Source organism: Paramormyrops kingsleyae, chromosome 14 (assembly GCF_048594095.1).
Source record: "Paramormyrops kingsleyae isolate MSU_618 chromosome 14, PKINGS_0.4, whole genome shotgun sequence".
In the NCBI taxonomy this organism is placed as follows: Eukaryota; Metazoa; Chordata; class Actinopteri; order Osteoglossiformes; family Mormyridae; genus Paramormyrops; species Paramormyrops kingsleyae.
The window spans coordinates 21,639,513-21,657,101 of NC_132810.1; the positions used below are offsets into that span (position 1 = coordinate 21,639,513).

The 17,589-nt window shown below is 38.6% G+C and overlaps 1 protein-coding gene across 6 annotated transcripts in view; it reads right to left on the reverse strand.

Annotated features, from left to right (window-relative positions):
• The window catches only part of plcb1 (phospholipase C beta 1), a 65,987-nt gene that overhangs the window by 23,243 nt on the left and 25,155 nt on the right, over positions 1–17,589 (reverse strand). For all 6 annotated transcript variants that reach the window (XR_002841461.2, XR_002841463.2, XR_002841462.2 and 3 more), the window contains exons 4-12: positions 11,013–11,153; positions 10,629–10,708; positions 10,338–10,391; positions 10,063–10,138; positions 8,975–9,075; positions 8,399–8,565; positions 6,044–6,190; positions 5,096–5,253; positions 4,267–4,349 (exon numbers count right to left, since the gene is read on the reverse strand). Coding sequence is in view for 3 of the 6 variants with exons in the window: in XM_023839103.2 (XP_023694871.2) it covers positions 4,267–4,349; positions 5,096–5,253; positions 6,044–6,190; positions 8,399–8,565; positions 8,975–9,075; positions 10,063–10,138; positions 10,338–10,391; positions 10,629–10,708; positions 11,013–11,153 (1,007 nt within the window). In the remaining 3 variants the exon portion in view is untranslated. The remainder of the gene's footprint in view (positions 1–4,266; positions 4,350–5,095; positions 5,254–6,043; positions 6,191–8,398; positions 8,566–8,974; positions 9,076–10,062; positions 10,139–10,337; positions 10,392–10,628; positions 10,709–11,012; positions 11,154–17,589) is intronic.

Genomic DNA, 17,589 nt, shown 5'->3' on the forward strand with positions numbered 1-17,589 from the left:
GGAGGACACATCCACACACAGATACGTTAAGAATCAGCATATTTTGCAACCTTAACCAAATTGTCAAAAAACCGACAAAGAATTACAAGTTCATTTTCTATGTGTCGAGTGTGCTCAGGCAGGTCATTTTCCTTTAAAGAATATTGTGTCATTCTAATAAAACCCCCAAGTTCAGTTTAACATGAAATTGCACTGTGTGATTTATTCTAGTAAGGATTAGGCTTGAGAACTGCTGAAGTGGCATGAATTAACTTCAGAAGCCACCAGGAAGCAAAAAATTATTCTATTTCTATGCAAAATGATTTGATTAATTTTTGCAGCAACGCAAGGGCTTGTTTGGGGGCAAAGTAGGAGCTTAAAGATGACTTATCTGGGTACTTATTTTCCTCCCACAGTCCAAAGCATGCATTTAAGTGTCTCTAAATTTCCCAGAAAAACTGAATAAGCAATTATTAAGGATGGATGGATGAATGGAAGTATGATGGAAGAATATGGAACTTTTAGAATGTTCATTTCTGGTCCATTGTACTAAAAAGAGAGCTTTTATGTTGTTTACCTCTAAAAAGTAGAAAATGATGCACATTTTTCATAGAAGAGAAAAAATGGTAATTAAAAGTTAAAATGATTATTGTAAGTATGCACAAGGCAGGGAACACCGTGGACTGGATGCCAGTCCATCACCGTCCCTTGCTATTAGCATTCCTGAAGATCAGGGAAGGTATTACTTCTAGGCTGTGATATGTCATTTACCAATGGCTAAAATTCTTATGCATGACTGCTTGAGACAAATGACAGACTATACAATAGGCACCACTGGGATATTTTCAATGCGGTTTCAATAGTAGTGCATTTTCTTTTTTTCCAGAGAAATAAGGTTTCTTTGCTTAAGAACATAACAACATAAGAAATTTACAAACGAGAGGAGGCCATTCGGCCCATCAAGCTCATTTGGGGAGAACTTAACTAATAGCTCAGAGTTGTTAAAATCTTATCTAGCTCTGATTTAAAGGAACCCATGGTTTTAGCTTCCGCTACACTAGCAGGAAGACTATTCCATACTCTAACTACACGCTGTGTAAAGAAGTGCTCCCTCAAATTTGTTTTAAAATGTTCTCCCGCTAATTTCCACTTATGGCCACGAGTTCTAGTATTTAGACTAATATTGAAATAGTCATTTGGCTGAACAGCATCCAGACCCGTTAGAATCTTATAGACCTGAATCATATCCCCCCCTTAGTCTCCTTTGCTTGTTTGTTCATGTGTAATCAAAGAATGAGATCTGATCAAATAAGCACCAACACCGCTTGCAAGGTATTCTGGGAAGGTCTCTGAGGCACTGGGACAGCTACTATAAATGGGGCACTGCACTGGAAATTACTAAATTGGAGTCAAAATTGGGGATGGGGACATGGGTGCATATTTCACAGAGTGACAGTACAGTGTTGAGCTGTCTGTAACCTGTATTAAAAACTGCAATGAAAAGACCCAGAATGCCAGGGCGAGGTGAAATTAAAGATGAAATGAGGTTCTTTTAAGATTTTACACATTATAATCCAGCAACAGAGAAATTACCAAAGCTAGATGAGTGCCCTACATTACACATCAACTTTATGCCCGATGCTCTCAGGAAAAGTGACGACAAACTGACGTTAACTGGATATGTACAGTCATGAAAAAAAATGAGGACACCTAATTTAATATTTAGTTCTTTATTAAGGAATACCAACATATCAATATTAAATCTTCTTTCAAATTATATCTGTAGATAAAAGTGATGTAATTGTATCATATATGCAAAAACAAGAAACAAATTCACTTATTTAAAAGAAGAAATTAACTATGATCCCTACTGAGGAAAGTGTTAAAACATCCTCACATCCATTACTATTTAAAATGCCTAGAATTAGATTCTGGTCACCACATCAGATGAAAATTATTAGAGCATCATTAAAGAGCTTTTTGGTGGAGCCTGTATTATTTAAACCATAGACATTTAGTTTGGTGTGTTCTTGATTGTTGAAGTGAGTGGTATCACTATGGTGAGATCCAAAGAGCTCTCAGAGGCCCTCAGAAAGAAGACTGTAGATGTATATGTGTCAGGGAAGGGATATAAAAAGATCTCAAGAGAGTTTAGAATCAGCCATTCCACTGTCTGGAAAAAAATTTACAAGCAGAGAACATTTAAAACATTTGCAACATGGGCAGGGCAGGCTGTCCTACAGTAGTAAGTTTAGCCCAAGAGCAGAACGCAAGATGTTGAAAGAAGCCTCCAAAAATCCTAGAATGTCATCACGGGTCGTACAAGAAGCTCTTGTCACAGTTGATGTCAAGGTCTTTCTGCCAGCGATTTCAGAGACTGAAATGTCTTATTGAGCTTATTTCAGAGGGGGACATACTGGGGACATACTACCTATTAGGGAATAGGGTGTCCTAACTTTTTCTTCAGTAGGAATAGGCATCTATGTTAATTTATTTTGTTAAATAAGTGAATTTGGTTCTTGTTTTGAGTGGATGAAAAAAAAGTTAACATTATTCACCTCATATAGCCATGAAAGCATACAAATAAAAATATCAAAGAATTAAGCGGGATGCTGGCATGATTCAAAACTAAATCACTGTATCAACACTGCATTGATCACGCCAACAACAAAGATTGGCAGAAAAGAAACATGCTATTAATGTAATACCCAGCACATGTAACCTGAATCCCTGTGGTACATTTCTGCAGACTGACATGGAAGATACCATAGCAGGAATAATTGTATATTTTCTCAGGGAAAGTGGAGAGTAGCCAGCTTATAAATCTGTGGAACGCAAAAAAATTTGGTCTACCTACTTCAGGTTTGAAGAGAAACACCAGTATGGTAAAATAAATGAATGCCTGCAGATTACACAGAATAAGATCAATATTCTCGTGGAAAACTGCAAACATACAACAGTAGCCTCAAATACCTTATTAGTGTCACACCCCTTCCATTCCTGTCTTTTTTACTTGTAAAGTTTATTTTTTAAATAGCACAAGATGTTCATATACTAAGTAACTCAGTAGAACAAATCTGGTTAATAGCTGTGAAAAAGGAATTTAAAGTTGTAAATAGTCATTTGGTTTAGTTCATCTGTAAATATTCAATAAATATTTATATAAATTTTTTAGATAAAGAATATTTATTGGAGGTACTGTAAGTGAAAAGTACTGTGTAAAGAGAACAAAGAGCTAAGTTTGGTGATATGGAAATGTAGGCTCAATAAATATTTAGTAAAGCATGGTTTGTTGAGTTTTTGAGCAGCACAAATCCCAACTCAAGGGCAGTTGCAGTGGCTGAAGGACAAAACGAGGAATGTACTGGCAATTCATCCATCCATCCATCCTTATGTCAGTCTGACTGAGAACTTCTGGCACTGCTGCCAAAGTTGGTTCTATGAAATAGTACCATGTGGGAACTGAATATTTCAGCGAACAGCAGAATTTTCCTTAAGAATACTTTCTAACATGAACAATGCCACTTTAAAATAATTATATTTTTCAGGGCTTTTGAATAAAAAGAGAGTTAAAAGATATGCAATTCAGTAAAATGAGACAGAATACTTCAACCTCTCCTTTGGCTTTACTCTCGATGTCTCATTTATTTGATGGTCAAAGAATATAATGACTGGAAATATAACACGATAAAAGGCATGTGTCAATGGAATGTATTTATTTATGCGCCACCCAGTGGTTGAGCACGAAATCCAGTAGAGCATGTGATAAGCAGTGTCCAATAAGGAAACAATGCTTCATTATGCAGTGCTACACTCCCTCCAAGCCTATCCATCTTCCAACTACTTAACCTGGACAGAGGTGTAGAGGGTTTGGAGAACAGCAGCACTGGGGACAAAGCAAGGGTACACCCCGGAGGTGGTACACACACTACGGGTAATTTAGAAGTGAAAATTAAGCTAACTGCATGTCTTTGGACTGTGGGAGGAAATTGGACTACCCAGGAGAAACCCACATGTCACAGAGAGAACTTGTAAACTCCACACGCAGAGCAGAGATGGGATTTGAACTCTCCAGTCTGAGACAGTAGTGCTAACCAGTGAGCAACTCACAGCGATGCAATTATGTAAAGAATGAATAAATCATTACTGAATCATTATCCAAGTGTGACCTCTCTGCCCCATACGGTCCATGTTTAAGTTAGGCTTCAGCTAATACTCCCATAACGTCCATGTTTAAGTTAGCTAATACTCCAAGTTACTGTGGAAGAGTGTTGGTTGGAGACTTACGAATCCACGTGGTTTTCGAAAGACAATATTACAGGAAACGGGGAGGTTTTGAATGCACATTCAGCGATGGCCTCAATCACTTCCTATATAAAAAAAAAATAATAATAAAAATGACTTGAGTAATGTAATTTCATTTACTTTGAATCCTTAATAGAACAACTACATTGTTCTTCATATTTATTAAGCCTGTTACATCAAACAAAAAACTGTGAGATTATGACTCAACAGCCTTAAAATAAACGATGACAGATTATCATTCATAGCAATACGGCGATAAATAAATGGCTGACACAGATTTCTTGCCCCTTGTAAATTTTCTGATGCTGCTGATGTCTCATGCAATTCATTATATCAAATCATCGCTTCTTTTTCTCTAATGGGAAACTGACTAATTAGACACCTACCACTCCAGGCTGCTCTTTGCCTATCGGTAATTAAAAATCTATTTGTATTCACATTTGAAAACCAAAATAAATTAAGCAGAGGACCTCAAACAAAATTCACGCTACATTTCAACAGACAGCAAATTGCTAAAATGAAAAGGATGACGACAAACTGTATTCGAGCAGAATATAATGAAACAGACCAGAATGCAATGACGGGTTGAATATTATGAGACTGTAACTGTGAACAGCATCTGAACTGAAACTTTCATTTGGAAAAGGCAGAGGTCTGTCAGCCAAAATCACAATTACTGCCATAACAAGGACCTCATTAAACCAGAAGGACATGCCTTGACTTCGCATTGACTTTGCATTGACTTTTAAGAGTCTGTCCACGCTTGACCTCCCCCGAGTGCATGGGGTCGTGACCAGAGCCTCCGATTCACCTTAAAGGAGATTTCCGAGGTCATGGTGAAGCCATGTGTGATGACGGGCTCCTCTTCAGCTGTTCGACCTTTCCAGCAGTCCAGCTCCACGCAGCGGCAGCCGGCGAGTAGGACCTGCCTGTACATCTCCACCGAGGAGTTCCCAGCCAGCTGGCCAGCTGTGGAGGTACAGTATTCATTCATGCCTCATCAAACACTTTTCACCGGCACCTCCAAACTTTAACTCTAAGTCAGTGGTTCTCAACTGGTTTAGGCATAAGACCCATATTTTTTTAACCATACATCCAAAGAAAACTGGCTCACCAGTTGAGAAACAATGCTGTAAGTGTGTAAATCAAATGGATTTGCTATGGAAGCAGTAGATTCTAACACCAAGACAACCTCAACGAGAGACAGAATAAGGGTGCTTCAACTCCCCAGAAGGAAAACTTTAGCGAATGTTGTCCAGTAAATTATTTTAAAAAAAAAACACAAAAGTACAAGATATTAAAATCACTGTGGATCAGATAATCTAAGAATTTATAATACTATAGCATTATAATACTGTATTCATAGGTTTGAATCATTCATATATTCTGTGTTTATATTTGTTGCTACAAAATGTTTGTTTCAAGTGGAAATCAATTATAGTGGCACTGATCATACACTTTTCATACCAAGTACTCCACTAGCATTTGTCACAAACATGTTCATAACAATGACCCGCATTGTCCAGTTCTTATAAATATGGTGTAGAATATCTATCATTTATATACTGCAATCCAAATTCATCCTTCCATCTACTTCATTTATGTTCAATTTGTCAAATGAATCTGTTGACTGATCATCAGATTTTTGATATTGTATCGCAAATGCTTCAGATAAACACACAGACGGCAATGAGGCATCCTATCTCTTAACTGCCACAATCACATTTAACTTCTTTGCATCCGTCGGCAGTGGACTGACCTGACAGATAAGTGTTGTGTGAGGAATTGATGAAGTAGTGCGAGAGAGGAAAGGTCATGTCTTCACTCTGGTCCAGCTTCTCGGGAGGGATGACACCATTTTCTTCACCCACAAGATATGCAGCAAACCCCTCCACGGAAATCTGTCCTATAATAACAATAACAATCAACAACAGGCTTTAAAAAAAGTCATGAATATAAATCAAGTTCTTGTCTTGGAACTGTACTGATAATGGTTCAAAAGAGTAGACTTTCCAATCCATTGATGTAACGAATCAAAATACGCAACAAAATAGCTGCGCACCATGATATTAATGGCAAAACAAACACAGAAATATTTTTTTCCATTAAATTCAAATTCTAATTTTCTTTCACTCGCTGAATATTTCATACTGAAAAAATCCCGCAGACATGGCACAAATGTACTTTTTATTGGAAGATCAATACGTTTCTCACAGGAACTAGACTAATGGTGCTAAGCGCCCAGTGGAAATCCCCTGGTGAAAAATCCCATTGTCCAATTGATAGTAATTATAGCAGCCTTTTCCTCTTAGGAACTCTGAGAAACCAATTGGCTTTTTTTTACAGTGGAGTTTTCTGTGGATAATATGGAAAAGACGCGTACTTAGACTTAATTAATTCAAACATAAGCTGTATAAATATCTTTGCAACAAAATATTTTTTTGACTAAAGAACAACATAGTAATTAGTAGAACCTGATCTTTTATCTTCTGAAATATCTGGTGAATTTCTTTTTTTCTTTCTATTAGCACGTCTGCCTGATTGTGACTAGGCCCTCATGTGGTAAATAGCCTTCTAGCTTTCAAAACAAAGCTGAGCACTTTCGAGCTGATTCTGCTTTTCCATGCTACCTGCAATTCACATAAAACTGTACAAGGAAAAAAATAAAATGTCTTTCCAGTACACTTCAAAAAGGTTGCTGCTTTCAGCAGAAGAATGAGTTCCTGCTTCTGACGTGAATACAGCCCCTAGTCTCCGGAGATGTGGTAAGACTAAAAACGATAAATTGTAAAGGCTCTTTGTTTTCTGCACTGTACTCACACAGATTCTGAAATACACTGCCGCCATTTTGTGTTCAGTTTGTTGTGTTTTGTTTGGTTATATGTATGTTATTTTAGATGAATATATATAAATACAGTAAAAAAATGCATGACAAGTAAAACTAGAGAACCATGGAATTTTATAATGAAAGATAAATAAAACAAAGAGTTTAATGACTTTATTATTTATTATTATTATTATTATTTATTTGACTCAATGCATTAATTCCTTGATTTGTGATCCTTTAATGACAACAATAATGGCACTGCGTGTTGTACTTTGTATAACTATGTATGTGACAATTAAAGAATCTTGAATCTTGAAAATAAATTTTTAAAATAATAAATGCAAGACACTTGAGTATGTTCTTAATCTACAGTACATATTCAGGTGCATAGACACTGGAGTCCATGGACTTTGGAATGTTTCAAAACATAAACGAAGGACAGTTGAATCTGTTTCCATGGGGATTAGTTCAAGGACCCCCACAGAGACCAAAATCCACAGATGCTCAAGTAATCTAGACATGGTAGTATTTGCATATAATCTATGCACATCCTCCTGTTTACTTTAAATCATCTCTAGATTACTTATATTACCTAATACAATGCAAATAACAAAGGAAAATACAGCAGCCAAATAAATGACCTGATAATGTAAAATATAATCGGCTTCCCTGCCTTCACTCTAAAGCAGGGGTGTCAAACTCCAGTCCTGGGGGGCCGGAGCCCTGTGTAGCTTAGTTCTTTCCCTGTTCCACCACAAATGATTCAGCTCAACTGCTATGTGGTAATTAACACAAGAAGTTTAATCAGGTGTGTTAAACGAGGGGAAACCCAAAAATGTGCAGGGCTCCGGCCATCTAGGACTGGAGTCTGACACCTGTGCTCTAAAGACTCGGGGTTGTATACGGACTTTTAACCAGTGTCCTTCACACAGTAAAGCAGTGCGGGTAAACGAGAAAGGAGAGTATCTCTGGCTTTCAGCCCGACCAATACGGCCCACCAGAACGCTAGAGCGGGACAAAATTACTCAGGCCACGTTACTTTTCAGACAATCCAATCTCGGACCGAATATTTCGGCACGTAGCAAAATCAAAGTTTGCTTTTTGGAACTTTCTGGATGTTTTTTTCCCCCAGAGTATTTTTGATCAACGGTTGGTTAAATTTGCTGATGGGGAAATGGCAGATACAGAAGGCTTACTGTATTTCTCTCCTGTCAGCAAGGGTCCAATAGTGAAAACCAATAAAAAAAAAAAAAGGTAAATACAGAATAGTGTCATGCAGGCACTGACCTTTCTTGACAAAGCTGCTGTTCATTTCGTACTTCTCAATGAGCAGCTGTACTTGATCAGGTTTCAGTGGTGGATAGAGGATCTCGTTGAGCCTGGGGTCGCGCTGTTTGTTGTTTACGAAATCCGTCATCTCCTCCACAGTCAGGTATGGCCGGCTTTTGGCTCCCCTTCAAGGAGATTATTAAAGACACGGCAATGTCTTGTATGCAAGAAAGGACAGGAATTTTTATTTATTTGTTTCATTTTATTTATATTTTTTGGAGTGGATATATTTAGCCAATGTTAAACTGACGAATTCCCAAACTACGCTGAAAGAGCCTTTCATGGAATGTTCTGAGGCTCTCTTTTCGATTCCAGTCTACATTAAAAATAGTTGTCCAGTCAAACCCCTATGGTATTATGTCAACATTGATTTACTGATCATAGTTATTAATAATTACTGCAATATTACTTCCCAGACAGAAATAGAGTATTCCTATTGGACCTTTCATAAAATATAAACACAGATTTAGTAAATTTCCAGTAGCATTTGTTTCTTTTGCTTATACGTATTTCTTTTGATTTAGCAAGACTTACTGATCTGAAAAGATCTGGTTGATCTCTGGCCGCGGACAGATGTTGTTCAGGAACGTTTTATATGCATCGGGGATGAAGTCCTCTTGAGGAATGGAATCATTCTAGGTGCAGAGCAGCAGATTGCAAACTCTTAAATAATCTTTGAAAGTTCCGACACAAATGTCTGCTTGTTTTAATGCTGCTGATTTGCATTTTACAGACTTCTTGCAGTTAATCTGATGGATGGGACTCTGCTACCAGAAAAGAAGCATGATGATGATCAAGTAACGCATTAAACATGGAGGCACTGTGATGACTGAAAGAAATGCTAATTAAATGAGGTTCACTTGAGTCAAAAGAATTATGAGGGAAAATACCTATTCATAATCTAATACATGGGAACGACCCCCAAAATAGCAGTTCCAGAGACTCCCCCCACTACAATTTACAATTATACCAGTGATCATCCCCCAACATATTTTGTGAACCGGCGGGGGGGGGGGGGGGGGGGGGCGTGGTCCCTCATTAGAATTCAGTAGTTAAAATTGGATATTTGCACCACATTTTTGAATTTCATACATTTTCTGCAAATCATCTTGTGACACCCCCCCCCCCTCCTCCCCATGCACACACATTGCTGTGAGTCTGAAGCCTACTGTACAAAAACAGGGCACTAGGCAGAAACGCCTATTCATCCTAGGGCACACACACAATCACACACTATGGGTGATTTACAGACACAATATTGTGTCTTTGAGACTGTCAGGTGAAAACAGCACAGACTTGAGGAAGACATTCAAACTCCATCCACACACAAGGGGCCACAAGCCAAACGCCCGACCCCTAGAGCAGGGGCGGATTAACGCACAGGCTAGATATGGCTTAAGCCTAGGGGCCCCACGTGTGCCAGCCTGCAAGGGGGCCCCCATTGGCGCGGAGCGGGGCTGGGTTGGGGGGCCCACAGACTACTGTAGCCTAGGGGCCTCCGTACACCTTAATCCGCCCCTGCCCTAGAGGTCCAAGGAAACAGTGATACACATTGAGCCACCCAGCATATTTAAAATACTAATACAAAAACAAATCACATGTGGAATGAACTTATTGCTCACTCTGCCAGACGGGACACTGCAGCTCTCCAGGGCTGTTTCTACACGCTTTCTGTCTGCAGAAAACATTCGATGGATGCTACAAAGAAACAGAACACAAAATGCAGTTACAGTACAGATACTGGAACTATCTTCAGATCATTGTTTGGATAAATTACTGATATGTGTAAACTTTAATATAATTTGAAATTAAACTTTTTAACTAAATAAAATTTTCAGAAATGAATGGTCCTGGTATTAAAACAAGAAAAAAAGCATTAAAGAAATATAAGACTTACTGCTTCACAGGGATGCGACCTTCTGGGTTGAGTTGCAGCTTGAGTCTTGTGTACCTGTTTTCATCAAATTAATAAAAGCATGTCATGGAATTTACAGGCAAGCCTTTAATTTAAAAATCATAGTTGAACTCCATATTGGATGAAAATGTTCTGAAGTGTAGAAAATGAAAATAAGGGAACTGGTGTAAAAATCTCTGAGACTGTTGTTATGTTATTTGAAAAGTTGGCCACCAAGGGTCTATTAGCTGTTACTCCATGTGTGTACAGAGGTATAGGTGGCTGTCTACTCACGCTTTCTCCAAAGAGGATTCCCTGGGCATGTTCTGTGCCAACAGGTTGGTCGCCAGGCTAAACAACTCATCCGCCCACTCCTGAACAGTGAGAAAGCAGAGTGCGACGTAATTGACGTAAATCTCAGAAATCGCACGTTTATTTTAAAAGTCTTCAATGGTGATTTCCAATTCAGTCAGTTTTACTGACAATATCCGGTAACCTCTTTGCAGCATTTTTTTAAAAAGGCAAATCATCTCAGCAACACTAAGTCAGTAATATGCATCAGTTACAGAATCCTGCAGTTCTACATGAAAAAACATTATTTCTAAACTGTTCATTTTTAAAATTATGCACCATTGACCTTCATATCTATCTGTCTGTTTAGCTAGATGTTTTTAATACCTTTGCGACTTCCTCCTGAAAGGCCAAGAAGTTCAAGTAACTAATGTTGACCATATCTGGGCCCGTCACCACGGTCAGCATCTTGTTCTCTATCCGCCCCACCAGGTTGCCCACATCCAGCAGCTCACGGAGCTTGGCTTCCTGAAAGCAAAGAAGCAACACTTTGGAAACTGCCAGATTCTCCCTACTGAGCAGTATGTAGTAAAACACTATGTACTTATGCACTGAATTAACATATGACACCTGGAAGAACAGAGAACTCAAGGAAAGAAATGAAAATTTTGGAAAATACAATAAATCATGATAAAACTTGAAGCAATCACGCCGTGAAAGGCACTATATAAACACAATTTAACAGGACGATTCACATGTTTTTCATTTATTATTTCTGTACTGCTATGTAATTCGATTACATCGTCTTTGAATTAACCAAACTGGAAAGAAATCTGTTTTACTCATGAAACTGAACCATAATTTTCATCTCAGAAACCTAAATGCATTACAGAAAAAAATATATACAATGAATGGCTTTTTACAGGATTCATCTTTAAAACTGCTACATAGAAGAATGATTTTAAAACATTATTGTGTTGACCCGTAACATATGTATTTTAATTATACCTTTCAGCAAAGCTCACTGCACAATGCAAAGATGGCAGCTACTAGAGTGGCAATCAGTTACAGACCATAGTATGGTGAGGCTTCATATGACATGCTGAAAAGGTGAAAATTTGGTCATGAAGTAGGTCATAGGTTTAAGTCCTAATGTTGTAATTCATTAGTTATGAAATGCACACTTTATTATACAAATAGTTAATATGTACATATGCAAACAAGCAAAAATGTACTAAATACAATGTAAAGTATTAATGCTGAAATTATAAACAGAGCATGTCTGAACAGAGCGATAGTGATCCACTGACATACAGAATAAGACATGCAGGCTGGACGAGTCATTCTCAGAAGACTGTCTGTCAAACCCCAGTGTTCATCATTCTTACGTGTACTGGTTGAAAGTCTGAACGGCCAGAGAGAAAAGGGAAAGGGTTCATTTCCGTCTCCGAGGGAGAGACGCCCTTCTTCTGGGTCAGTGTTTCAGCACCATTTCTGATCTTATTGGAGATTTTGACAACTAATTCAACACCCTTGAAGTCAGAACTGGGGAACCATGACGTTTGGAGCTCTAGAGAGGAAAATGGTGGGGTGGGGGGTATCTAGGTGAGGCTTTGGGAGTCAGAGATAATTAGAAGGGCTGCTGATTCACAGTGGGGGTGATGGGGGTTTAGGGGTAGAGGACCTGGAGTGCCTTGTTGCTGGCCAATCGGGTCAGAGGAGTCTGGAGCCTGAACTCTACCGTGTGATTAGATGTTCATCATAAGGTATGCCACTTCCTCTGGGTGGGTGCTGGAAGTCGTTCAGAAACACCCCCCCCCCCCCCAATGACGACAGAAGGAGCTCCGTATCCACATTCATTCATCCGTTTACTACTTGGCTTCCAAAATGTCGGCTCCTGTGTTGAGCTGCAGGTGGGGGCGATGGCGAGGGAGAGGAAGGTTTCGCTATCGAGTTGTCATTTCTACCTACTAACATTTACTTCTGGAGCTCCTTCTTCGTAAGAAGATAATAACGTTAAACTTACTGCTCCTCCATCAACAGCCAAAGGGTGAAGACAATCAGTATAATTCCACTCTAATTATAATAATGTTGAATCCTATTGCTATACCTTTGCTATTCCTGAGCTTTGAAAGCCTACTGAATCTATATCATGAGCACACATATGTATTCACAATGGAATCGATCCTTAATATTAACTAAATGCAAGCATTGTAGCTGTCACCATTATTAGGACTGTATGTTTATTTTTAAAGCAGCTGGTTAAAATTTTGTACATTTTTGTCAGCTACAAATATCTTAGGATGCAGTTAAATGTGAGGCAGAGCTATTAAAAGCATTGCAATTATATCTGCTGCCTTTTCATTAAGCGTTTGTATAATAAACAATGCAGAGACAAAAGCATAACTCATCGAGGAACCAGAAAAGCAGTAACTAAAGAGATGCTTATGCTGTCTGATAGAATCAGTTAATCTTTCTCAGAAACTGAATATTTTATTGCGCTTTCAACAATACAATAATTATTCAGGGTTTCGACAAAACATTCTGATTTTAATGCAATCTGCTAGCTTAACAGAATTTTTATCTGAGCGCAATCTGAGAAAATTGAAAACCATGCTCTCCTCACACGTCTCCGGGGAGGCCTGAATATGATTAAAAAGACATATTGGACCCTAGACTCACAAAAGGTTCTGGAAACTCATTGCTAGTGATCTCAGCCTGGCCTAGTGGAAGGTCCATAATCAGCAATTGAGTACATCAATCATTTTTTGCATCGGCGAGGCAAATTCATTCTGGCAGGGTCAGACCAATAAAGTGAGTTTTATAGGTAATCACACAATTGCATAATTACACAATCACCCAAAGAAAAACAACGTGAAAGGCGATGAATGAGACCCTATGTTCTCGGTGTCATCCTTCGACAAATCACAGTAGGGTGTAAAAAAACAAAAAAACAATTCTATTGCTGTAATCATGATGTGTAGAATGGCTTCTGCGAAGTAATTGAACACATTGTGCACATAATGACAGCAGTCATTACAAATTACAATCTTGCAGTGCAACAAAATACAACAAAATGAAAAAGAAAAAACAGTTACTTCAGCCGTCGCTTCTCTAACTGTTTCTGTAATGAATAACAGAGAGGAAAGCATTATTCCCCAAGAAACTAGAAAAGGCGCAAACGAAACCAATGAAGTGAAATGTTTACACAGTACGGCAGAGCATTCCTGATAAATCACCAAACCACTCACGCTGACACTGGGAACTATTTATTGTAATAGGAAAATGTCTAAAAAGCTCCAGGAAGACACCAAAACAGAAGATTACACTAACATAACTCCTTGAAATAACTCCCAATCAAAGCCAAAGATTTTCCAGTTATCAAGTCTCTTTTTTTAATAAAGGAACCGGCTGTCCTCATAATGTCACATCTCAACCAGTGCAGTATGATGTATTGGGAATGACACACAGATGCACAAGGGCACCCATCACTGGGAAGCTCCAACCTGTCAAATATAATCGCAGAAGTGCATGTCTGTGTAACAGAAGCCACAGTGAGGGGAAATCCATGGTCACTCAAGGACAAAGGCGAGTTCACCAAACGGCGATTTCACAAGTCCTGTCAATGGCGGCTACACAGCTGACAGGTTCTGACTGAGAACCATGCATACAGCAAATGACCTGACCTAGCGACTGAAGCTATGGTACATGCCCTCTGGATACTTAGAGACCATGAAGCAGATACGAGTGATTTGCAGTTTAGCTTTACTATGAGCCTGGAAAAACAGATACTCTGAAAGAAATCATCAGGCTGCACCTTTGAGTTGCATGCATTTCCTTCATTAACTTTTCACATATCTTCTAAAATATTTTGGGTGTTGGAGTATGAACCATTTGCAAAAGATCATGCAAGTAGTTTCAACAGAGAAAACTCATGTTCGGGAGAGATGAGGATATTGAAATAAATGGTGTATTGTTTAAGCTGTTTTACAATCTTGAGCTTGTGCAGCTTTTTTCTGCTTGCATGTCATATTGATTTTGAATAGTACTTGAGTGAAAATATGTAGCAATCAATTGTCTAAATGGGAATGGAAGACTTAGGTAAAACCATCAAACAGAAATGTATCTCTGCTCCTTCCAGGACTGTACTAGTATGTGAGCATCTACCAAAAATGTAAATTAATTCATGATTTCAGCCTGTATTTTTTTCTTCTTTCCCTGACCCCGAGGATCATCAAGTCTGTTAAGCTGCACTTTCCCTTAAGGTGTCCTGGTGAGTACCATGTGTTTAGTGATAATTTCATAATCAGCACAGACAGGGGAATCACAGCGAACACACTTCAAATGCCAAGATACATTTCGATGAAAAGCAAGCTGAAGACAAACCTGACAGTGGTGAAATTGTGTTGTTTTATTTTTCATGCACATGTGGCAGCTTGCAACAAACCAACATATTATCAGGAGACACAGGAAGGAAGAGAAGATGGAACACCACTAAATGTATGATATACCTGCGGCAATATTCTGTACAAATACTTCTCTTGAAGAAATAGACCACCCAAAATGACATTTTTTTTCTCAAACCATTTAATAAACAGAGGAGTGCTTCCAGCACTGTGAAGTATTTTTTACAGTCAGCTAACTTTTGTGAAGCACAAAAACTGAACCTATGAATGAAAGATAAACATATCTGAATAATATTTATACTAATAATTCTATTATATATTATTTTTTTAAAACCATGTTAGCAGTTGCACTGTATCTACAGCCAGTCTGATGCAGGGTGCTTTGAGACATGTTTAAAAGGATCTGAAATTGATTTTAATAGCATGGATTGGGTTTGTCTTGGATCAAGTGATCCAGACTTTATGACAACATCCTTAGTGACTTATTTCTAAACTTGGTCCATTTAAATTGTAAAATGTAAGCCATTAATTTTCCCGAGGGTGACAAGCTTGTCATATGTGTACAAAAAGTGTACAAACATTGCCCTACCAGAATGTATGATATACAAAACATTTGAGGCTTGCAAAACCTAATGGGTGAACTGTAGTATATTTAAAGGCACATCAATTTCAGGCGAGGTCTGTAGACAGGGAGACGGGCGTTAAATTAAACAGCACTGCATTACTGGAGCTGAGGTGCCCACTGCAATGAATGCATGCCTAAACGCTTCGAAGAAATGTCTCTTCCTAATTGCATAGCACTGCAATGGAACAGTCAGCCTCGTACAATGACCCGGCAGCCCACAATTCAGAATCCTTAAACGCTCAAGCCGCTTACATACTGTATGAACACTGAGCACCAGCACGCCATAGAAGGGAGAACTGTGGCCTCCTATGGCTCTAAGTTTACAAAGAACAGCGACCACCTCAAAGAGGGGACTGGCAAACAGCCAATGGTGTCATTTAATGAACATTTTCTAAATCTTTTCCTCATGTTTTAGACACTGATTTTTTTAATGCATCTCTGCCACTAAAATATTCTTTTCACTATCATTTAGCAATATTTATTAAGACCCTGCTGAAAGAAAAAAAGCTGTTTTCTTTCTTTACAGACATTATAATAATTATGATTATGATTTTGATTATGATGACACTATGAACATTGTTTAAAACATGTCTGACATCCTGATCAGTGTCACTAAACATACAGTGAAAATGTCTGGCTATTAGCTCATATGTGCCTGACTGATTTATCAAGTACTGTCTTCAAGAGTCATTAACTGAAATAACAGCAGACTATTTGTCTATTTCATACAAAAACTCTATGTACATAATCCAAGTGAAGCCTAAAATGCATTAGGAAAAGAAAAACCCAAAAGACACAAAAATATGGTTGATCTAAAGATACAGTTCTATAGGCAAAGTGTGGCTGTATGCTAATGTAGAAATGTCATGTATTTATGTCATTCGCCGTATTATTTGTGTCAGTCAAATGCAGCCAGTGAGTGTGAGCTCGGTCATCCACACTGCCCCCTCCCCGAAAGCATGACATAAATAACTCCATATCCTCATTTGCCTATGGCTCCGGGGACAACAGAGACCCAATAACAAATTAAAGTGTGCGGTTTGTTCAGTCGCGTCCAAAATATCTTCCCCCTGTTATGGGTACATTTCCCAAACCGTGAGCGTAGATGGGTTGATAAGAGCACTCGTGACTTTGAGTGGTGGAACTGGAGAGCGGCGGCGGTGAAGCACTTCAGCTAGGGACGCTGATAGGGGTCTCTCTCTGTGTGATTCTGCCAGAAATACTGCCGTGTTTGTTGTGGCAGGTACTTGGGCAGGAACAACAGATACCTCCCCTGTTATTTTGATGCTGTGTAACAGATTTACTATTACATTACAGTAATATCACATGACTAATCAGTAGTGAAGGGATAAATATATTCGCATAAATCATACATTTTTTTATGATTATCATGTATGTTGTTCCCATGTTTTGGCAAATGAGTGACTAAATTCGATGTCTCCTGGAGAGCTACTGTTCAGTAGGTTTTCTATTGTACCCGGCTTCTGATGAGCCACACATGTTATCAGGTAAATACCAGGAACAGATCAAAAGCCTAGTAGCAATTTTGGGTGAATATACTGTATGTTAAGTATATTTTTTCGTGGTGGGTATATGCCTTGTACCTCCATATACCAACCACTTTGCCTCTGTTAGCAACAAATGCTTTAGTGAAACCTTTTTCCTTGTTCTGTTGGGTTTAATTTCTTCATGCATGCTCTGATTACATTGCGGAGACAATTATTGACTCACGTACTGTGACACCTAGTAATGAGAGTCCACTTCACTCCTTGTACGTACAATAAGAGGAGGCTTGCGTATGAAAATGCTAGACATGGCGTGGGATTGTAATAAACAAGGACGTTCACAGATGCCACGTTTGAAGAGTCGTATTGATTCACCACAGCAAACCAAACAGCCAAAGTAATTTTTGGGCCCCAGACCAGGGTGACTC